At 41.3% G+C, this 23,118-nt stretch overlaps 1 protein-coding gene across 3 annotated transcripts; it reads right to left on the bottom strand.

The window, feature by feature from the left end:
• Positions 1-964: 964 nt before the first annotated feature.
• LOC120821785 (uncharacterized) lies at positions 965-23,061 on the bottom strand. Of its 3 annotated transcripts, XM_078105267.1 has the most exons (19): positions 21,999-23,061; positions 21,728-21,811; positions 21,134-21,217; positions 20,954-21,016; positions 19,662-19,745; positions 19,009-19,092; positions 18,718-18,780; positions 17,816-17,899; positions 9,818-9,901; positions 9,638-9,700; positions 3,998-4,081; positions 3,012-3,074; positions 2,605-2,688; positions 2,425-2,487; positions 2,134-2,217; positions 1,954-2,016; positions 1,663-1,746; positions 1,447-1,575; positions 965-1,368 (listed from the first exon to the last, which is right to left on the bottom strand). In XM_078105267.1, exons 1-19 carry the CDS (start codon positions 22,261-22,263, stop codon positions 1,088-1,090), a joined length of 1,893 nt encoding a protein of 630 aa, XP_077961393.1. In that variant the 5' UTR covers positions 22,264-23,061; the 3' UTR covers positions 965-1,087. The 3 variants fall into 3 exon arrangements, with proteins under 3 accessions (XP_077961393.1, XP_077961395.1, XP_077961394.1); XM_078105269.1 differs by lacking the exons at positions 3,012-3,074; positions 3,998-4,081; XM_078105268.1 differs by lacking the exons at positions 3,998-4,081; positions 9,638-9,700.
• Between the last annotated feature and the right edge of the window lie 57 nt (positions 23,062-23,118).

Below are 23,118 nucleotides of genomic sequence, written 5' to 3'. Positions count from 1 at the left end.
GGGAACTTAATTGAACTGTAAATTGTTGAGTGTGACAGGCTGCAAAGGCTCATAATGGTATTAAAAGAGAATAGTACAGCACAATCTGGCAACATAGCACATTAACTGGGCAACATCAAAACATGTTACGTAAGTTTTCTTTTCATCTATTATATTTTTTCCCCACACCAGGCTCTCGCATTAGAACGCTAGACTGATGCAATAACTATTTTTTGTACAAAAAAATAACAATTAACCCAATTTTATAATATCCTTATGTAGAGGAAATTTAGAAGTTTTAGGAAAAAATATGAACAGAGGAGAAAAGAGGAGCAAACGGACCAGGCGGACTCAATTTCCACAGAAACATTCGAATTTAAGATTGTACATGAATAAAACATTAGAAAACAAGCATATGCTATATTAGAAAATGCAAATTTGTCAAGCAATTTGTTAAATTTTGCTTGTAAAACAGTAAGCTTATTTGAGATTATTTGACCTGTTTTTTGGTGTTGTTGAGGTGAGTACTATGAGGTACCAAATTACTGCCATTTGTTTATACCTTTGCAAGTATTAACCGGGTGACAGATAAGTCCCTCGGGACATTGCTCCACAGCAAAAAGTGGAGCACTCAACCCTTCAGATACCCCAGAGGGTGGTCACAGACCTAAAACAGGATGAAGCAAAACTAGAAGAGAAAGAATATTGGCCATTAATCGTGGACAGAAACAGCCCTCCAGATGAATGGCAATGTGGCCTGTTTAACTTGTGACTAAATAACATTAATAAGTAAGTGTTTGCTGCAGAATCCCCATGTCAACTTTAATGCTAAATAGTGTTGATGAATAATTGTTAAACTACTTGGACAGTATGTAAGCCTTTAAAAAAGTCTAACTAACAATAATCCAGTAATATAGTAGCCTATTAAACACATTTAACACATTAATCCGTTTTAGTATGTGAAGGTCAAAAAGAAGACTTCCCCTTTAAGATTGAGAACTTTTGTATTGATTTGGAAGTTATGTGACGACACAAAAAACAAGTCAGATTCATAACCACATTATTTGATGCAGTAAATCATTGTGCTGCAGCAGTCTAAAGCCCATTCTTACAGTGGGAAGAGAAGAGCGCCACTGAAGGTGTTGTGGTTATTTCCGCTCTCAAAGAGATGACGGTTTGGTGGGAGAACAAGATGAACTTCGTCTCCTGCTATCAGCTCCAAGACAACAGAGTTAGTGAGGTAGTCGACAAATCGACCATCATTCGACTTCTCATAATACACAATCCTTTGGTTGTTCTTGAACACCAATACGCCCATATAACCTTTGCTGTAAGAAGCTGCGGTGAACTGGAAGGAGTAAACCCCTTTGACTGGTGCAGTGAAGAAACCTACAGAGTAAGAAGAGAACCGGAAAATAAATAATTGATTTATGTAAATTTACAATTTCAAGTGTGCTGAAGTATTACCTGTCGATGGACTGTAAGCATTGCCAATGTTGGTGAAGACCTTGCTGTATTTCAGTGTTACGTCTGCATCGTAGGGTCCAACCTGTCCTGCATCAGTAAGAGCTGTGTAAAAGGCCACCTTTGGTTTCTCTGTTAACAAAAAAAAGTCAATGTATGTCATTAAACTTAATCTAGAGCCAACATCAAGTCCATCAGTTCACTGACACACTTCATCACCTGCATTTAGTTTCTCCAGCGCGTTGATCCTGGACTCACTAGTACCAATGGTCTCCTCGCTCTTGCTCAGTCTGGTCTGTAAGTCTGGAGTTAAAGCAACAACACTGAATTACAGAGCAACCTGTTAAGGTTCCAAAAACCTCATCTCTTGGTTCATGCCGAAATAATTTCAAGATTCTTACGGATGTTTTTCAATTATAAAGACTGACATACACGTGGAACCTTGAGAACATGTATATAAAGACCAAATGACAACATGAAACTTAATAAACCTCTTTGTCAGGTAAATACCTGTAATCTCTCCTTTCAGGCCACTTGTTTGGCTCACAGTGGCATTCAGTCTAGTTTCTTGGACTGAAAAGAGAAAGTATTTTTTACATCAGTGAAGATACTTTCTTTAACAATCTAAATAATACAATAAACTCAAATTGTTCCCGAAGGGTTCATTAGTTCACTGACACACTTCATCACCTGCATTTTCTTTCACCAGCGCGTCGATCCTGGACTCACTAGTACCAATGGTCTCCTCGCTCTTGCTCAGTCTGGTCTGTAAGTCTGGAGTTAAAGCAACAACACTGAATTACAGAGCAACCTGTTAAGGTTCCAAAAACCTCATCTCTTGGTTCATGCCGAAATAATTTCAAGATTCTTACGGATGTTTTTCAATTATAAAGACTGACATACACGTGGAACCTTGAGAACATGTATATAAAGACCAAATGACAACATGAAACTTAATAAACCTCTTTGTCAGGTAAATACCTGTAATCTCTCCTTTCAGGCCACTTGTTTGGCTCACAGTGGCATTCAGTCTAGTTTCTTGGACTGAAAAGAGAAAGTATTTTTTACATCAGTGAAGATACTTTCTTTAACAATCTAAATAATACAATAAACTCAAATTGTTCCCGAAGGGTTCATTAGTTCACTGACACACTTCATCACCTGCATTTTCTTTCACCAGCGCGTCGATCCTGGACTCACTAGTACCAATGGTCTCCTCGCTCTTGCTCAGTCTGGTCTGTAAGTCTGGAGTTAAAGCAACAACACTGAATTACAGAGCAACCTGTTAACACGCACAACAAATATATACAACACCTTGACTTGCATCTCATCTCTTGAACCAATAATGAAAAATGTGCTTGAAACTTTAGTTAGACTTGAGTTTATATCTGTAAATTCAAAATGAGGTTCCAAAAACCTCATCTCTTGGTTCATGCCGAAATAATTTCAAGATTCTTACGGATGTTTTTCAATTAAAAAGACTGACATACATGTGGAACCTTGAGAACATGTATATGAAGACCAAATGACAACATGAAACTCAATAAACCACTTTGTCAGGTAAATACCTGTAATCTCTCCTTTCAGGCCACTTGTTTGGCTCTCAGTGGCATTCAGTCTAGTGTCTTGGACTAAAAAGAGAAAGTATTTTTTAGATCAGCGAGGATACTTTCTTCAACAATCTAAATAATACAATAAACTCAAATTGTCTGTGTGGTTAAAGTTTGGTTACAATTCGGCTACTAAACCCCTTCAGCCAATTCTGTAATGAAGTAAAAGTAACAAAGTGGTTTTAAATACTTTGAATGTTCCCCGGGTTTTGCACCGTTTAACGCTGCTCTCACGTCTGCCATCACTTGTTGCAAGTAAAGTTGAGTCACGGCTACTTTACAATAATTAGATGGATTGCCTTGAAATTTAGTTCACATATTAATGTCCCCCTCAGAATTAATTGTAAGCACGTCATTGATTTCATTTATTTAATCTGAATTTAATTTAGTAACAATATTCCCATTAAGATTTGTGAATTTCATTTAGAAGGGGGTCTTTGCCAAAATCCAGAGGTAAAGGTTGATAAGCACACGAATAAAAAACCCAAATAACAGACTAAAAAAAACATTTTTGAGAAAATGACCAAAAGACTTCAAACATACCACAAAATTGAAAAATTGTCATTAATTGTCAGGACGAGTACCTTCGGTAACTGAAAGATCCTAAATCTTGCACACAAATGAGGTTCCAAAAACGTCATCTCCTAACTTTCATCAGGTCACAATTGTGTGCAGCACCTTGGTTCATGCCCAAATACTTTCAAGATTCTTATGGATGTTTTTCAATTAAAAAGACTGACAATGTATGTCATTAAACTTAATCTGGAGCCAACATCAAGTCCATCAGTTCACTGACACACTTCATCACCTGCATTTTCTTTCTCTGCCATGCTAGCAGCTCTTTGTCAGTTAGTCCACCACTTTAGTCCAGACTGAAACTTAACTACTGGATGCCCTGATGTGAACTTTTGTACAGACATTTTTTTACTGACACACTTCATCACCTGCATTTTCTTTCTCCAGCTGGTCAATCCTGGACTTGCTGAAGAGAAGTTCACTCTCACTGCTGCTCAGTCTGGTCTGTAAGTGTAACACCGGTGTGTTGGTCTTGTCATTTCCTGTCTTATGTTGAAAGTCTGTTCCCTCCTCTCGTTTCAGATCGCTTGCCCTTCCTCTCGTATCACCTGTCCAATTACCCGGATCCCTGATTGTGTCCACCTGTTTCTCATTATCCTCATGTGTTTATTAGTCAGCGTCTTCCCTCGTCTTGTGCCGAAGTGTTTTCGTTCCCATCGACTTCGCCAAAGCCATTCTCGCCACGATCACGCCAAGATTAAGTTAAGATTATTGTTGCCTGTTGTTTGATCTTAGTTTTTGTAGACCGGGTTATTTCCTCCGGACGGAGTGATTTTGAGTTTGTTATATTTCCCCTCCCCTTCTTGAAGGACCGTTTGCCCAAGAAGTACTTTCGTTAATTATTAAATAAACCTCTTTTTTTGAATCCTCTGCATTTGAGTCCTGCCTTCCATCACCCGCCTGACAGTACACTTCGGCCAGTATGGACTCAGCAGAGGATACCCAGTGGGAGGCACGGGTTCGGGCTCAGGAGGTCCGTATCTCCCGCCAGGAGGAGTTCCAGACTGTGATGGTGAACCAGCTGGGTCAACTTACGAACCAGGTGAGGGAGCTTAGGGATCACCTGCAGCAGACAGCCAGACCACCAACGCCAGGGACCCCAGCCGCGGAAGCAGCAGTCCCGACCCCGGCGGCATCCATGGCTGGAGTAGGAATTAAGCTGGCACCACCGGAGCGGTTCTCCGGAGATCCAGGACAATGCCGAGCATTTTTAACGGACTGTTCGATACATTTTGAACAACTTCCACATGCATTCACCACTGACAGGTCAAAAGTGGCCTTTATGACGTCTCACTTGACCGGAAGAGCCAGAGCCTGGGCCACCGCGGAGTGGGCTCGCCAATCCCCATTATGCAATTCTCTCACAGAGTTTGAATTGGCGCTCATGAGAACATTTGATCCGGTTTCTACAGATCGAGAAAAGGCCAGGGCTCTGAGCGGGCTAACACAGGGCGGAGGCTCCGTTTGTGACTACGCCATCCGCTTTCGCACGCTGGCGGCGGAGAGCGGGTGGAACGACATCGCCTTGTATGACATTTTTCTGAAGGGACTGGCGACCCACGTCCAGGAGCTGCTATTATCCCGGGACTTGCCAGAGGACCTGGATTCACTCGTCACGCTGGCCATCCGGACAGACAACCGGGTTCGAGAGCTTCGACGACCGCGGGGTTGCAATCCGAAGCCAGAGAGGTCTCATCGTCTCCAAGCCCCGGATGGATGGAGTCACCATTACGCGCCGCCGGAGAGTCCGTTTTCCTTCCCCGGCACTACGGAAGAGGAACCCATGCAGGTCGGCAGAGCACGGCTGTCACCACAGGAACGAGAACGACGCCTGCGAGAGGGGAGCTGTTTTTACTGTGGTAAGACGAACCACTTCGCCGCAGCCTGCCCCGCCAAAGGAACCAGGACGCCGTTTCAAACCCCAGCCATGGACACCTCATCACACGGGCGAACACCCGTAAAGGTAACCCACCACGCCAGGACAATAGACATTGTGGCGCTCATAGACTCGGGGGCTGACGAGAGTTTAATGGACTGGGCTCTGGCGGAGACACTCGGGGTAAAGATTAAGCCTCTGGTTAACCCCATCAGGGCCAGAACTCTTAACGGCAGGGACATTTTCACGATTACGCACACTACAGAGCCAATAGAATTACAGATTCAAGACCATAGAGAACTCCTGTCCCCATATTTATTTAAGTCACCGACCCATATACTCGTCTTAGGAAATTCATGGTTACGCCAACACGAGCCTCACATTAACTGGAGAACGGGGGCAATCGTGGGTTGGGGAAAGGACTGCGCGGACCACTGCCGACGCACAGTGGCTCCCGGAACCAACATAACCTCCACTAATTGTGTTGCCATCTCTGCCACAGGAGCCGAGGTCACAGACCTAAGTGCCGTGCCCTCCTGCTACCACCATCTCCGGGAGGCTTTTAGTAAAACAAAGGCCATGTCCCTTCCGCCACACCGTCCTTATGACTGCGCCATTGACCTGATACCGGGCTCCCCCATTCCTAAGGGGAGATTATACTCCATCTCCGGGCCGGAGAAAGTCGCGATGAAGGAATATATAGATTCGTCTCTGAGCGCAGGGCTTATTCGTCCTTCCTCCTCCGCGGCTGGGGCTGGATTCTTTTTTGTGGGGAAGAAGGACGGATCACTTAGACCCTGCATTGATTATAGCCCTCTGAATGCCATCACGATCAAGAATCGATACCCTTTGCCCCTCATGACTTCAGTATTCGATCAGTTGCAGCAGGCTAGGATTTTTACCAAGTTGGATCTACGTAATGCTTATCATTTAATTCGCATCAGGGAAGGGGACGAATGGAAGACTGGGTTTAACACTCCTAGCGGTCATTATGAATATCTGGTCATGCCTTTCGGACTCACCAACGCGCCGGCAGTTTTTCAGACCATGATTAATGATGTTCTCCGAGAGTTCCTAGATCACTTCGTTTATGTTTATTTGGACGACATTCTTATTTACTCACCCGACTTAGAGACTCACAAGCGTCATGTAACCCAGGTTCTCCAACGATTAATAGACAATAAGTTGTATGTTAAGGGTGAAAAGAGTGAGTTTCACGCTGACACCATCTCCTTCCTGGGCTTTATCGTAGCCCCTGGAAGGGTGCAGATGGATCCAGCTAAAGTAAGCGCTGTGGCCAAGTGGCCTACACCTGATAGCCGCAAGAAGGTCCAGCAATTCCTCGGATTTGCTAACTTCTATAGGCGATTCATCAGAGGTTTCAGCGCAATAGCGGCCCCACTGCATGCACTCACCTCTACAAAGGAGCGCTTCCACTGGACCCCGGGGGCGGAGGCAGCCTTTCAGCACCTCAAGACCCGATTCACCACGGCTCCCATCCTCATAATGCCGGACTCCCGACGTCAGTTCGTTGTAGAGGTGGACGCCTCAAACGAGGGGGTCGGAGCGGTCCTGTCCCAGCGGTCTGAGCTGGATGGGAAGATGCATCCATGTGCCTTCATGTCACGTCGCTTGTCCAAAGCCGAGCGGAATTACGATGTGGGCAACCGGGAGTTATTGGCGGTCAAGCTGGCCTTGGAGGAATGGAGGCACTGGCTCGAGGGCGCTGATCATCCCTTTATAGTCTGGACAGACCACAGGAATCTTGAGTATATCCGAGGGGCCAAGAGGATGAATTCACGCCAGGCAAGGTGGGGACTGTTCTTTAACCGTTTTTCTTTCTCCCTCTCTTACAGGCCGGGGTCTCAGAACGTCAAGCCCGACGCTCTGTCTCGTCTTTACGATCCCGAGCCTGCTGCCAAAGAACCAGAGCCGATCCTTCCACGGTCTTGTGTGGTTGGAGCATTGGTTTGGCAGATAGAAAAGGAGGTCAAGCAAGCCAACGGTGTGAGTCCGCCACCTAGTGGGTGCCCCGAGAACCGATTGTTTGTCCCAGTTGAGCTGCGCCCACAGGTGATCCACTGGGCTCACACCTCGCTGCTTTCCTGCCATCCGGGGGTTCGACGAACTGTGTTTGCCATCTCACGGAGATTCTGGTGGCGGTCCATGGAGAAGGACGTTCAGGAGTACGTCGGGGCTTGCCCGGTCTGCGCCAGGAATAAGTCGTCTTCCGGGTTGCGCATGGGACTTCTACAGCCGCTGTCCATCCCGTCCAGACCGTGGTCCGACATCTCCATGGATTTCGTCACGGGGCTCCCGGTCTCTCAAGGTAACACCACAATCCTCACAGTGGTGGATCGTTTCTCCAAGATGGCACATTTCATAGCCTTGCCAGGATTACCCTCAGCCAAAGAGACTGCAGAAATAATGCTGAACCAGGTCTTCAGAATCCACGGCTTTCCAAAAGATATTGTTTCAGATCGGGGGCCCCAGTTCGTGTCACGGTTCTGGAAGGCGTTTTGCCAACTGATTGGGGCTACATCCAGTCTCACGTCAGGCTATCACCCGGAGGCCAATGGACAAGCTGAACGGGTGAACCAGCAGCTAGAGACCTCTCTCCGATGTCTGGTGTCCCAGAAACCCTCGACATGGAGCCAGCACCTGATCTGGGCTGAATACGCCCATAACACCCTGCCTTCCTCAGCCACCGGGTTCACGCCTTTCAAGTGTGCCCATGGGTATGACCCCCCGGTCTTTCCGGACCTGGAACCGGAGGTGTCGGTGCCGTCCGCCCGCGCCATGATTCGTCGCTGTCGGAGGATCTGGGCCGCCGCACGACAGCTCCTTATCCGACAGGGGGACCGGGTCAAGAGGGCAGCAGACCGGAAAAGACGCCCGGCCCCAAAGTACCAGCCAGGCCAGAGAGTGTGGCTCTCAACCAAGAACCTCCGGCTCAAGGGAATCTCAGGGAAATTGGCACCACGCTTCGCGGGTCCATTCCCGCTCGACAAAGTGGTTGGTCCTGCAGCAGTCCGCCTTCACCTGCCCCGGTCTCTCCGCGTCCATCCGACCTTTCATGTCGGCCAGGTCAAGCCAGCCAAGGAGAGTCCCATGGTTCCACCTACCCCGCCTCCCCCCTCCCCGGTCATGGTAGACGGGGGTCCCGTCTACAAGGTCAAGGAGCTGCTGGCGGTGCGCAATCGGGGTCGCGGCAAGCAGTACCTGGTGGACTGGGAAGGGTACGGGCCGGAGGCACGGCAATGGGTCCCGTCCCGGTTCATAATGGATCGTTCCCTCATAGCGGACCTGATGAGGGCTCGCCCTGACCCGCCTGGGCCGTCAGGTGTCGGCCCTTAGGGGGGGGGTACTGTAACACCGGTGTGTTGGTCTTGTCATTTCCTGTCTTATGTTGAAAGTCTGTTCCCTCCTCTCGTTTCAGATCGCTTGCCCTTCCTCTCGTATCACCTGTCCAATTACCCGGATCCCTGATTGTGTCCACCTGTTTCTCATTATCCTCATGTGTTTATTAGTCAGCGTCTTCCCTCGTCTTGTGCCGAAGTGTTTTCGTTCCCATCGACTTCGCCAAAGCCATTCTCGCCACGATCACGCCAAGATTAAGTTAAGATTATTGTTGCCTGTTGTTTGATCTTAGTTTTTGTAGACCGGGTTATTTCCTCCGGACGGAGTGATTTTGAGTTTGTTATATTTCCCCTCCCCTTCTTGAAGGACCGTTTGCCCAAGAAGTACTTTCGTTAATTATTAAATAAACCTCTTTTTTTGAATCCTCTGCATTTGAGTCCTGCCTTCCATCACCCGCCTGACAGTAAGTCTGGAGTTAAAGCAAAACAACTGAATTACAGAGCAACCTGTTAACACGCACAACAAATATATACAACATCTTCACTCGCATCTTATCTCTTGAACCAATAATGAAAAATGTGCTTGAAATTTAGGTTACACTTGAGATTATTTCTGTAAATTCAAAATTGGTTCATGCCGAAATAATTTCAAGATTCTTATGGATGTTTTTCAATTAAAAAGACTTACATACATGTCGAACCTTGAGAAAATGTATATAAAGACCAACCTATGACAACAAGAAACCTTTTCAACTACTTTATCAGGGAAATACCTGTAATCTTTCCTTTCAGGTCACTTGTTTGGATCTCAGTGGCATTCAGTCTAGTTTCTTGGACTAAAAAGAGAAAGTATTTTTTACATCAGTGAAGATACTTTCTTTAACAATCTAAATAATACAATATACTCAAATTGTTCCTGAAGGGTCCATCAGTTCACTGACACACTTCATCACCTGCATTTTCTTTCTCCACCTGGTCAATCCTGGACTTGCTGGCGAGAAGTTCACTCTGACTGCTGCTCAGTCCGGTTTTTAAGCCTGGAGTTAAAGCAAAACAACTGAATTACAGAGCAACCTGTTAACAAGCACAACAAATATATACAACATCTTGACTCGTATCTTATCTCTTGAACCAATAATGAAAATTGTGCTTGAAACTTTAATCAATATTTAACTCTCACAGTCAAACAAACGCCGATCTCATCTGTTAGAGCAATCTGAAAAAAACATTAACACATGTATGTTATGAATGATTCGGCGGAGTCATATCTCATCTGGCACCTGTGTGGTTAAACTCTGGTTACGTTTAGGCAACTAAAACCATTCGGAAAATTCATTTATATGGTTAAAGTAATAAAGTGGCTCTTAATATTTTTGAATGTGTCCCGAGTTTTGCACCGTTTAACGCTGCACTCACTTCTCCCATCACTTGTTGCAAGTAAAGTTGAGTTACGGCTCCTTTACTTGTTTATTTTGTGTCAATGTTTCACCATGCTAGCAGCTCTTTGTCAGTCGGTCCACCACTTTAGTCCAGACTGAAACTCCTTAACTACTGGATCCCTTAACAAGAACTTTTATAGCAACATTTTTCACTGACACACATCATCAAAATAACAATCAAAATAATACAATGAACTCAAATTGTTCCTGAAGGGTCCATCAGTTCACTGACACACTTCATCACCTGAATTTTCTTTCTCCAGCTGGTCAATCCTGGACTTGCTGACGAGAAGTTCACTCTGACTGCTGCTCAGTCCATTTTTTAAATCTGGAGTTAAAGCAACAACAACGAATTACAGAGCAACCTGTTAACATGCACAACAAATATATACAACACCTTGACTTGCATCTCGCATCTTATCTCTTATACATAAAATAAACAAGTAGCTTCAGTGACTGAATGATCCTGAATCTTGCTCATGAAATAAGTTACTTCTGTACGTTCAAAATGAGGTTCCAAAAACCTAATTTCTCAACTTTCATCAAGTCAAAATTTTGTGTAGCACCTTGGTTTATGACCAAGTACGGAAATCATTTCAACATTGTTTTACGTGTTTTTCAATTAGAAATACTGACATACGTGTGAAATCTTCAGAAAATGTACATAAAGACCAACAAATAACAACAAGAAATTATTAAACCACTTTATGAGGGAAATACCTGTAATCTCTCCTTCCAGGCCACTTGTTTTACTTTCACTGGCAGCCAGCCGCATTTCTTGGACTGAAAAGAGAAAATGTTTTTTAGATCAGCCAAGAACATTTCTTTAAGAACTAAATAATACAATGAGCTCTAATTGTTCCTTAAGGGTCCAACGTGTTCTGCATTAGTAAGAGTCAAAAAAGTCAATGTATGTCATTAAACTTAATCTGGAGCAACATCAAGTCCATCAGTTCACTAACACACTTCCTAAACTGCATTTTCTTTCTCCACCTGGTCAATCCTGGATTTGCTAATGAAAAGTTCCCTCTCTATGCTGTTCAGTCTGGTCTGTACGTCGGGATTTAATGTAAAACAGCTGAATTACAGAGCGAACTGTTAACATGCACAACAAATACATACAACTTCACTCCCATCGATTGACCCAATACTGAAAGAAACACTTGAAATACTTTAATCTAACTGTTGAAGGTCAACATTATGAACGATCTACATCAAAAGAAAGCATACTTTACCAGCGTTATCTCTCTGCAGCAGGTAAAGCTCCAACCTAACATCTGACACCGTGTCTTTCAGAGCCCTAAGCTCTGCCCAGATGTCCTGCCGTGTTTGCTTGGTTGTGTCCTCGATCAATTCATCAGCCGTGTCTCTTGCAACCGTCTCGAGAAACTCTCCGATCTCACTAACCTTGGTGAAACCGTCCTGTTGAGCCGCTGACCCACACAGACCGAGCAGCACCAACAGCAAACCAAGAACAACCCTCATGGTGCAGTTAAACATCCTCACAGAAGTTCAGTGGTACAGTTGAACTGTCTTTTATAGTCCCCAAACGCGCTGGCTGAACTAATGGGAAAAACAACATGTGTTCTTGTTTGACTCGAGGCTTCAGATGATTCGATATGATGTCCGTGCTGGTGAGAAAATACAAGCTGCTACAAACTGGTACAACACTTTAACTATAATCTTACTCTCGGCAGATGTGAGCTTTCATTATTTTCTGGGGACCAGCGCAAGACATTAAACAACAAAACTTGAAAAAGCAGAAAACAATAGAAATTCTTTTGGCTGTATTTGTTTTGATGAAAAGTCTTCCACCATGTTTACTTTGATTCAGATCCTAATGCAGGTGAAAAGAACAAATTTAGACCACTATGTTTCATTGATGGAGATGTTGCTCTTCTATTGTTGTATTTTAATAGAACATTTTCACGGTCCATGTTCATGTGTTTGTTAATTTGGAATAAAGGTTCACAATTGAATAAAATATGAAAACCTGACTCAAAGCTTTGTTCAAACATATCATTTTTGAAGCCCATATCCTCTCAGTGAGAAAAGGTCACATTGTCACAACGTTTCTATAAATATTTTGACATAAAAATTAAAATGAAATATTAAAACTTCCAGACTTTAGCTGGCTGAACTAATGGTAAAAACATGTGTTTTTTATTTGATAGCTTGGCTGGAGGCTTCAGATGATTATATATCATCTCAGTGCTGGTGAGAAAATACAAGCTGCTACAAACTGGTAGAACACTTTAACTTTAATCTTACTCTGGGCAGATAGGAGGTATGTGTGCTGATGCAAAGAGGCTGTCGGTCAGGACCGCAGAGGGCATAGAAGTGCACGTAGTCGCTGTGATGTCACACATTGGTTTGTAAGATCTGAAGCCATGTGTTCAGCACTGGCCATCACCATCTTGATTTCTCGCAACTAGTGAACAGACACGGCCGTATCTGGAGCCTGTTTAAGAACTGGAGGTTGCCGACTGGTCGAGACGGCGTTATCAGCTGTGACCACTGTATGTAAGCGGTGCAGCGCAGCAGCTAAGCTGTGAGGCAAGGTTAGTAAAAGCACACATGGTGGGACCCCAGCGTGTCAGCAGAGAAAGGAGAAGCTGGGATAACAAGATATGTGTGACAGCGTCTTTATTCTCTGCTACGGTAAACATTAACACTATAACTGTCACATTTACAGACAATAGCTGCTTGTTGCTGTGAAAATAAGAATGTTCAATAAAGCTCCCTTAAACTCAAGACAGAAGTCTTTATCCTGAGCTAATTACCTCCATTCTCCAGCAATATACTGAACGCACAAACATGACATTGGTTTCAACCAATCTTGTCCAATTCTCATAAAGAAATAATGAATAAACATAAATCCCAGAATATAGCAGTATTATTGTAGTCCCCATAATGCTGTGCATTATACCCTGAGCTGAACATAATCCTAAATATGACTTGACAGTAAATGGTCGGATTTCTAAGACTACAAGATAAACTCTCTGTTCCAAATGAAGCTAAACATTTAAGGCAAAACGAGGACTTCCCTGAATCCATCCGCCAAAAAAGAAAAGAACTACTCCCAGCAACGAAGTCAGCTGGAGAGAGAGAGCTGACATTTCAAATTTGAGACATGATAAACTTGTTGTCCATCCACCTACCCAAAACCCACACCAACAAACAAATGTTCAGAGTCCGGCTCTTTATTCTCCAACAGAGGAATGTATTAAGTACTTTTTTGGATTTGGTTTTTATCTGTATACATGGTTCTTCACATACACAATGGTCTACAACACATCTGATTTGGTACGACAGACCTTTACACCTTTTATCCGTTCACCAGCGACTATTAACATTTAAAATTGACCCAGATTTACATTTATTTTCATAACTTGCTGTATGTAACCTCTGTAGTTTTTATGATGTTTAATTTTTTTCTCTGCCGTGGAATACATTCTCCAAGTTCTCAACGACAGTCTGACTTGTTCTCTTGACCTGATAATGAACTTTGTTACATATTCTTTACTCTAGTTACTTTCCCCCTCATATTCATAAGACAACACCAGTTACAGAAAAATCAGTGACTTTGTTTGACATCTTTATCAATACTATGAGTGAACAAACCAAATCTGGAGTTTTGTATTCCGACTTGTCTGATCATTTTGCCATTTTTCAATACTGTAATGGATATTAAGATACTACTAATACATACTAAGAAAATGAGGTAGGAAGGTAGGAATTATGAGATATAATAAAAAAAATCTAAATGTAATGATATTCTTACTAGTACTAGTATTTCATGGGAAGATGTATATGTGGAAAACAACGCTGATTTGACATATCAGATGTTTATGAGAGTTATTAGAAAGACCCCAATTGGCTTTCTGCCTCTTTCTGCAGAGGGATTAATTGAGCCAAACTCCTTATTACATCACATACTTATTCTTTGTTATTCTCCTTCCGTACAAAAGTTTGGCACGCATCTCCTCCCGCACCGTTGATCGGAATTGTCTCAAAATGTCAGTGAGTGTAGTGAACAGAGATGCTCACAAGTCTCTGAGCTAGAGTCCAAGTCAAGTCTCAAGTCTCTTGTGGTTATAATAAGTGTTGCCACACGTATATTAGCTTACAATTATATGTCCAACAAAGGTTATGAACTGAAAAAATGGTACTCTGGGTATCAAGAAAATATTGCAAAATGTATAAGCAATGACTATTTGTTTTTCACTTGCAGAGCGTAAAAATTCGTTCCCGTAAGGTTGGGTCGTAGCTAAAGCAAGAAGCAAGCTAACGGTAGATGGTCAGTGCTTGCTTAGCTAAACATGATTACTCACCTATCAGGGTGAGTTTTCAGATGCCTGATAAAATTGGACGTGGTTGAGCCCAAATCTTTTATGGTAATACCGCATAAATTTGCACTTCGCGGTTCTTTTGTTGCCGTCTTGTAGGAAAGTTTTGAACCCAAAGCTCAGGACGAATGGCACAGCAGCGGCCGGTGCATTCGACATCTTTGACAACAAATTGGCCGCGTGTGCACGCGCCGCAGCAGCCAGCAATATATGTCAATGTACGTGTTACGTAGGCAGGTATCAGAGGGAAACATCTGATGAGCTCGCTATACCGAGCTCATCAGATGTTTCCTAAAATTAAACATTGTTCACGAGTCCCAAAGCTCGAGTCCGAGTCGAGTCTGAAGTCTTTCGAGGACGAGTCTCAAGTCAAGTCTGAAGTCTGCGACTTAAGTCGCACTCGAGTCTCAAACTTGAGTCCCCATCTCTGGTCGTGACCCATCGAAGAAAGGACTTACGGTTTTCCCAAAAAGCGACGTGGACGTTACGGTGGGGGGGCGGGGCGACGATGCGGCCGAGTTGCCCAGTTATTACCACATTAACTGGGAAACATCAAAACATGTTATGTAAGTTCTTTTTTATCTCAAATTTTTTCCCCACACCAGGCTCTCGCATTAAAGCGTAAGACTTGTGCAATAACTATTTTTTTGTCCAAAAAAAGAACAATTAACCAAATTTTACATTATCTTTATCAAGGGGAAGTTTAGAGGTTTTTATAAAAAAAAATATGAACAAAGAGGAGCAAACGGGTGTTCAGCCAGGCGGACTCAATTTACACAGAAACATTAAAATGTAAGATTGTCTATAAATAAAACACAAGATTATAGGACACAAACAAGATTATAGGAAAACCAGCATATGATATATTAGAAAAATTTAAATTTATCAAGCATTTCGTTTAATTTGGTTGTAAAACAGTACGTTTATTTGAGATTATTTTACCTTTTTTTAAGTGTTGAGGTGAGTAGTATGAGGTAGAAAATTACTGTCCCATTTGTTTATACCTTTGCAAGTATTAACCGGGTGACAGTTAAGTCCCTCGGGACATTGGGTGACTCACAACAGCAATAAGTGGAGCATTCAACCAGATACCCCAAAGGGTGGTCACAACACTCAAAGGGATATATTTGCTAATTTAAACCAGTTTTAATATGTGAAGGTCAAAAAGAAGATTTCCCCTTTACGATTGAGAACTTTTGTATTTATTTAAGTTTAAGTTATGTGACGACACAAAAAGCAGATCAGATTCATAACCACATTATCTGATGCAGTAAATCATTGTGTAGCCAATAACAGCAGCAGCCTAAAGCCCATCCTTACAGTGGGAAGAGAAGAGCGCCACTGAAGGTGTTGTGGTTATCTGAAGTGTCTTGGAGATAATTGTTTGGTGGGAGAACAAGATGAACTTCGTCTCCTGCTATCAGCTCCAAGACAACAGAGTTGGTGAGGTATTTGTAAGCTGAACCATCCATGAACTCCCCATTAAACATGATCCTTTGGTTGTTCTTGAACACCTGTACACCCATGTAACCTGTGCGGTAAGAAGCTGCAGTGAACTGCAAGTAGTAAGCCCCTTTCACTGGTGCAGTGAAGAAACCTACAGAGGAAGAAGAGAACATGAAAAGCAATAATTGATTTATGTACATTTACAATTTCAAGTGTGCTGAAGTATTACCTGTCGATGGACTGTAAGCATTGCCAATGTTGGTGAAGACCTTGCTGTATTTCAGTGTTACGTCTGCATTGTAGGGTCCAACCTGTCCTGCATCAGTAAGAGCTGTGTAAAAGGCCACCTTTGGTTTCTCTGTTAACACAAAAAAGTCAATTTATGTCATTAAACTTAATCTAGAGCCAACATCAAGTCCATCAGTTCACTGACACACTTCATCACCTGCATTTTCTTTCTCCAGCTGGTCAATCCTGGACTCGCTAACGAGAAGTTCACTCTGACTGCTGCTCAGTCTGGTCTGTAAGTCTGGAGTTAATGCAAAACAACTGAATTACAGAGCAACCTGTTAACACGCACAACAAATATATACAACATCTTGACTCGTATCTTATCTCGAACAAATAATGAAAAATGTGCTTGAAACAAGTCCTCATCTCATTTGTTAAAGCAATCTGAAAAAACACATTAAAACATGTATGTTACTAATGATTCGGCAGTCATATCTCATCTGGTGTCTGTGTGGGTAAACTTTGGTTATATTTAGGCAACTAAAACCCTTCAGCCAATTTTGTAATGAAGTAAAAGTAACAGAGTGGTTCTTAATATTTTGAATGTTGCCTTAAACATGGTGGTTAGCACTGTCGCCTCACAGAACCCTGTCTCTTGCCCAAAGTTGGCTGGGATTGACTCCAGCCCCCCCGCGACCCTGTGTGCAGGATAAGCGGTTTGACGATGGATGGATGCCTCAAACATGCCTACTGGATGCCTTAGTGTGAACTTTTGAACATTTATTGATTTAATCGGAATTATATTTAGTAGCAATAATCCCGTTAATATTATGGAATTTCATTTAGAAGAGGGTCCTTGCCAAAATCCAGTGGTAAAAGTTAAACAGAAAACACAGGAATAAAAAACAAAAATAACAGAATAAAAAAAACAAAAAAGCGAAGTGTCAAAAACTTTTGGGAGAAAATGACATAAAACAAACAAAAGACTTAAAACATACCACCAAATTGCATAAATAAAGAATTGTCATTAATTGTCAGGATGAGTACCTTCAGTAACTGAATGATCCTACATCAATGTTCACAAAATAAGTTTATTTCTGTACATTAAAGAATGACGTTCCAAAAACCTCATCTCTCAACTTCCATCAGGTCAAAATGTTGTGCATCTTGTCTTGATGACAAATACGGAAATCATTTTAAGATTTTTTTTTAGGTGTTTCTCAATTAAAAAGACTGACATACACGTGAAACCTTGAGAAAAGACCAAATGACAACATGAAAGTCAATAAACCACTTTGTCGGGTACCTGTAATCTCTCCTTCCAGGCCACTCGTTTGGATCTCAGTGGTATTCAGTCTAGTTTCTTGGACTAAAAAGAGAAAGTATTTTTTAGATCAGTGAGGATCATTTCTTTAACAATCTAAATTACACAATGAGCTATAATTGTTCCTGAAGGGTCCATCAGTTCACTGACACACTTCATCACCTGCATTTTCTTTCTCCAGCTGGTCAATCCTGGACTTGCTGACGAGAAGTTCACTCTCACTGCTGCTCAGTCTGGTCTGTAAGTCTGAAGTTAAAGCAACAACAACGAATTACAGAGCAACCTGTTAACAAGCACAACAAGTATATACAACATCTTGACTCGCATCTTATCTCTTGAACCAATAATCAAAATTGTGCTTGAAACTTTAACTAATATTTAACTCTCACGGTCAAACAAGTCATCATCTCATTTGTTAGAGCAATCTGAAAACACAAATTAAAACATGTATGTTATGAATGATTAAGCAGAGTTAGAACTCATCTGGTACCTTTATGATTAAAGTTTGGTTACATTTAGGCAACTAAAACCATTCTGCAAATTGATTTGTAATTTTGTTAATGTGTCCCGAGTCTTGCACCGTTTAACGCTGCTCTCACTTCTCCCATCACTTTTTGCAAGTAAAGTTGAGTCACGGCTCCTTTACTTGTTTATTTTGTGTCAATGTTTCACCATTCTAGCAGCTCTTTGTCAGTCGGTTCACCACTTTAGTCCAGACTGAAACTCCTTAACTACCGGATCCCTTAACAAGAACTTTTGTACAGATATTTATCTGAGGGGATGAAGCCTTCTCTTTTATTATGCCCCGAGGTTTCCTGCAGCCTAAATTTCAGATTGACATTTGAGGTTTGGAGTGATTTTTAGGTTTGCATTTTTAGAATTTAGGTTAGACTTGAGATTATTTCTGTAAATTCAAAATTGGTTCATGCCGAAATAATTTCAAGATTCTTATGGATGTTTTTCAATTAAAAAGACTTACATACATGTCGAACCTTAAGAAAATGTATATAAAGACCAACCTATGACAACAAGAAACCTTTTCAACTACTTTATCAGGGAAATACCTGTAATCTTTCCTTTCAGGCCACTTGTTTGGATCTCAGTGGCATTCAGTCTAGTTTCTTGGACTGAAAAGAGAAAATATTTTTTGGATCAGCGAGGATAATTTCTTTAACAATCTAAATAATACAATGAGCTCAAATAGTTTCTTAAGGGTCCAACATGTCCTGCATCAGTAAGAGCAGTGTAAACGGCCACCTTTGGTTTCACTGTTAACACAAAAGAGTCAATGTATGTCATTAAACTTAATCTGGAGCCAACATCAAGTCCATCAGTTCACTGACACACTTCATCACCTGCATTTTCTTTCTCCAGCTGGTCAATCCTGGACTTGCTGACGAGAAGTTCACTCTCACTGCTGCTCAGTCTGGTCTGTAAGTCTGGAGTTAAAGCAAAACAACTGAATTACAGAGCAACCTGTTAACACGCACAACAAATATATACAACATCTTGACTCGCATCTTATCTCTTGAACCAATAATGAAAAATGTGCTGGAAATTTTAAACCACATTTGACTCTCTTTGTGCAACAAGTCCTCATCTCATTTGTTAAAGCAATCTGAAAAAACACATTAAAACATGTATGTTATGAACGATTCGGCAGACTCATATCTGATCTGGTACCTTTGTGGTTAAATTCTGGTTACGTTTAGGAAACTAAAACCGGTATGCAAATTCAGTAATGAAGTAAAAGTAACAAAGTGGTTCAAAATATTTTGAATCTTGCAACAGTTTTGCACCATTTAACGCTGCTCTCATTTCTCCCATCAATTGTTGCAAGTAAAGTTGAGTCACGGCTCCTTTACTTGATTATTTTGTGTCGATATTTTATCATGCTAGCAGCTCTTTGTCAGTTAGTCCACCACTTTAGTCCAGACTGAAACTTAACTACTGGATGCCCTGATGTGAACTTTTGTACAGACATTTTTTTACTGACACACTTCATCACCTGCATTTTCTTTCCCCAGCTGGTCAATCCTGGACTTGCTGAAGAGAAGTTCACTCTCACTGCTGCTCAGTCTGGTCTGTAAGTCTGGTGTTAATGCAACAACACTGAATTACAGAGCAACCTGTTAACACGCACAACAAATATATACAACATCTTGACTCGTGTCTTATCTCTTTAACCAATAATGAAAAATGTGCTTGAAACTGTCCAACAAGTCCTCATGTCATTTGCTGGAGCTACCCTGAAAAACACATTAACACATGTATGTGAAAAATGATTCAACAACGTCATATCTCATCTGGCACCTGTGTGGTTCAAGTTTGGTTACATTTAGGCAACTAAAAGCATTCGGCATATTCAGTTATAAGCTTAAAGTAATAATATTTTGAATGTGTCCCGAGTTTTGCACCGTTTAACGCTGCTCTCACTTCTCCCATCACTTGTTGCAAGTAAAGTTGAGTCACGGCTCCTTTACTTGTTTATTTTGTGTCAATGTTTCATCATGCTAGCAGCTCTTTGTCAGTCGGTTCACCACTTTAGTCCAGACTGAAACTCCTTAACTACCGGATCCCTTAACAAGAACTATTGTACAGACATTTAATTTATCTGAGGGGATGAAGCCTTCTAACTTTCACGATGCCCTAATTTTTCCTGCGGTCCAAATTTCTGATTGACAATTGTGGTTTGAAGTGAAATGTTTCATCAATTATTGGATGAATTGCCTTGAAATTTAGTTCACATTTTAATGTCCCCCTCCAAATTTTGATTCATTTAATCTGAATTTAATTCAGTAAAACATTGGAATTTAATTTAGAAGGGGGTCCTTGCCAAAAAATCAGAGGTAAAAGTTAAACAGAGAGCACACACATAAAAAACACAAATAACAGAATTAAAAAAAACATAAGAGCAAAGTATTAAACACTTTTTTGAGAAAATGACGTAAAACAAAAGACTTAAAACATATCACAAAATTGCAACAAAAAAAAAAGAATTGTCATTAATTGTCAGGACGAGCACCTCCAGTAACTGAATGATCCTACATCAATGTTCACAAAATAAGTTTCATTCTGTATATTAAAGAATGACGTTCCAAAAACCTCATCTCTCAACTTCCATCAGGTCAAAATCTTGTGCAGCACCTTGGTTCATAACCAAATACGGAAATCATTTCAAGTTTATTTTGAGGTGTTTTTCCATTAAAAAGACTGACATACATGTGGAACCTTGAGAAAATGTATATAAAGACCAAATGACAACATGAAACTTAATAAACCACTTTGTCAGGGAAATACCTGTAATTTCTCCTTCCAGGCCACTTGTTTGGCTCTCAGTGGCATTCAGTCTAGTTTCTTGGACTGAAAAGAGACAGTATTTTTTACATCAGTGAAGATACTTTCTTTAACAATCTAAATAATACAATAAACTCAAATTGTTCCTGAAGGGTCCATCAGTTCACTGACACACTTCATCACCTGCATTTTCTTTCTCCACCTGGTCAATCCTGAACTTGCTGACGAGAAGTTCACTCTCACTGCTGCTCAGTCTGGTCTGTAAGTCTGGAGTTAAAGCAACAAAACTCAATTACAGAGCAACCTGTTAACAAGCACAACAAATATATACAACATCTTGACTCGCATCTTATCTCTTGAACCAATAAAGAAAAATGTGCCGGAAACTCTAAACCATTTTTGATTCTCACAGTCAAACATGTTATCATATCATTTGTTAAAGTAATAATATGAAAAAAATTGAATAAAATTAACAAGTGTATTTACTAATGATTAAGCAGAGTTATAACTCATCTGGTACCTTTGTGATTAAAGTTTGGTTACATTTAGGCAACTAAAACCATTCTGCAAATTGATTTGTAATTTTATCACTTCTCCCATCACTTTTTGCAAGTAAAATTGAGTCACGGCTCCTTTCCTTGTTTATTTTGTGTCAATGTTTCATCATTCTAGCAGCTCTTTGTCAGTCGGTCCACCACTTTAGTCCAGACTGAAACTCCTTAACTACTGGATCCCTTAACTTTTGTATAGACATTTATCACTGACACACTTCATCACCTGCATTTTCTTTCTCCAGCAGGTCAACCCTGAAATTGCTGACAAGAAGTTCCCTCTCACCGCTGCTCAGTCTGGTCTGAAGGTCTGGAGTTAATGCAACAACAGTAAAACACAGAGTAACCTGTTAACATGCACAACAAACACATACAACAACTTGACTCCCATCGATTGACCCAATACTGAAAAAAACACTTGAAATACTTTAATCTGTTGATTAACTGTTGAAGGTCAACATTATGAACGATCTGCATCAAAAGAAAGCATACTTTACCAGCGTTATCTCTCTGCAGCAGGTAAAGCTCCACCCGAACATCTGACACCGTGTCTTTCAGAGCCCTAAGCTCTGCCCAGATGTCGTGGCGTGTTTGCTTTGTTGTGTCCTCGATCGATTCATCAGCCGTGTCTCTTGCAGCCGTCTCGAGAAACTCTCCGATCTCACCAACCTTGGTGAAACCGTCCTGTTGAGCCGCTGACCCACACAGACCGAGCAGCACCAACAACAAACCAAGAACAACCCTCATGGTGCAGTTAAACATCCTCACAGAAGTTCAGTGGTACAGTTGAACTGTCTTTTATAGTCCCCAAACGCGCTGGCTGAACTAATGGGAAAAACAACATGTGTTTTTGTTTGATTCATGTCTTCAGATGATTCGATATGATGTCCGTGCTGGTGAGAAAATACAAGCTGCTACAAACTGGTACAACACTTTAACTATAGTCTTACTCTCAGCAGACTCAGCAACAACAAAACTTGAAAAAGCAGAAAACAATAGAAATTCTTCTGGCTGTGTTCGTTTGACGAAAAGTCTTAATTGTTGAACACCATGAATATCTTCCAGCATGTTTACTTTGATTCAGATCCCAATGCAGGTAAAAAAGACAAATTCAAATTCAAATTCATTATGTTTCATTGATGGACTCCTTGCTCACCTGTTTTTCTTTTAATAGAATATTTTCACTGTACACGTTTATCAATAGTTCATTTAGAGTGAAAGTTCATAATTGAATGAAATATTATAACTTGACAAGACTGTTCAAATCTATAATTCTTTAAGCCCATATCATCTCACTCTGAGAGAAAAACTTGTCACGTTTATATGCATATTTTTACAAGTAAATACAGTATTTTAGAAAGCCATGTTTCTTTCAAGCAACTGCTAATTTCAATGAAATTATTTAGTTATGAACATTGGGATTGTGATCTACATTTAAAACTCATCAGCTTTAAGACAAAGTAAATTCTGAAAGGTTGGTAAAAATGAGCCATTTGGACATTTACAATATTTTTGAGTTTTGAGTTCTTGAGTTGTTACTTCGGTGTGTTAATGTCACGTCTTTGTAGTTGTTCGATGTGTTATAGTTTCTTATAGAGGAACACAGCTCCAGATATG

This window comes from Gasterosteus aculeatus, chromosome 7 (genome assembly GCF_964276395.1).
Source record: "Gasterosteus aculeatus chromosome 7, fGasAcu3.hap1.1, whole genome shotgun sequence".
Lineage (NCBI taxonomy): Eukaryota > Metazoa > Chordata > Actinopteri > Perciformes > Gasterosteidae > Gasterosteus > Gasterosteus aculeatus.
This window is presented reverse-complemented; position numbering and strand designations above follow the sequence as displayed.

What these genes read in the sequence shown, in the direction of transcription:
- LOC120821785 (XM_078105267.1), bottom strand. Translation starts at nt 22,263, where the DNA reads ATGTTTAACTGCACCATGAGGGTTGTTCTTGGTTTGTTGTTGGTGCTG. An exon ending in CCTGAAAGGAAAGATTACAG is followed by an intron (nt 4,082 to 9,637) that starts GTATTTCCCTGA and finishes CACCGGTGTTAC; the next exon opens with ACTTACAGACCAGACTGAGC. An exon ending in CCTGAAAGGAGAGATTACAG is followed by an intron (nt 2,689 to 3,011) that starts GTATTTACCTGA and finishes CTTTAACTCCAG; the next exon opens with ACTTACAGACCAGACTGAGC.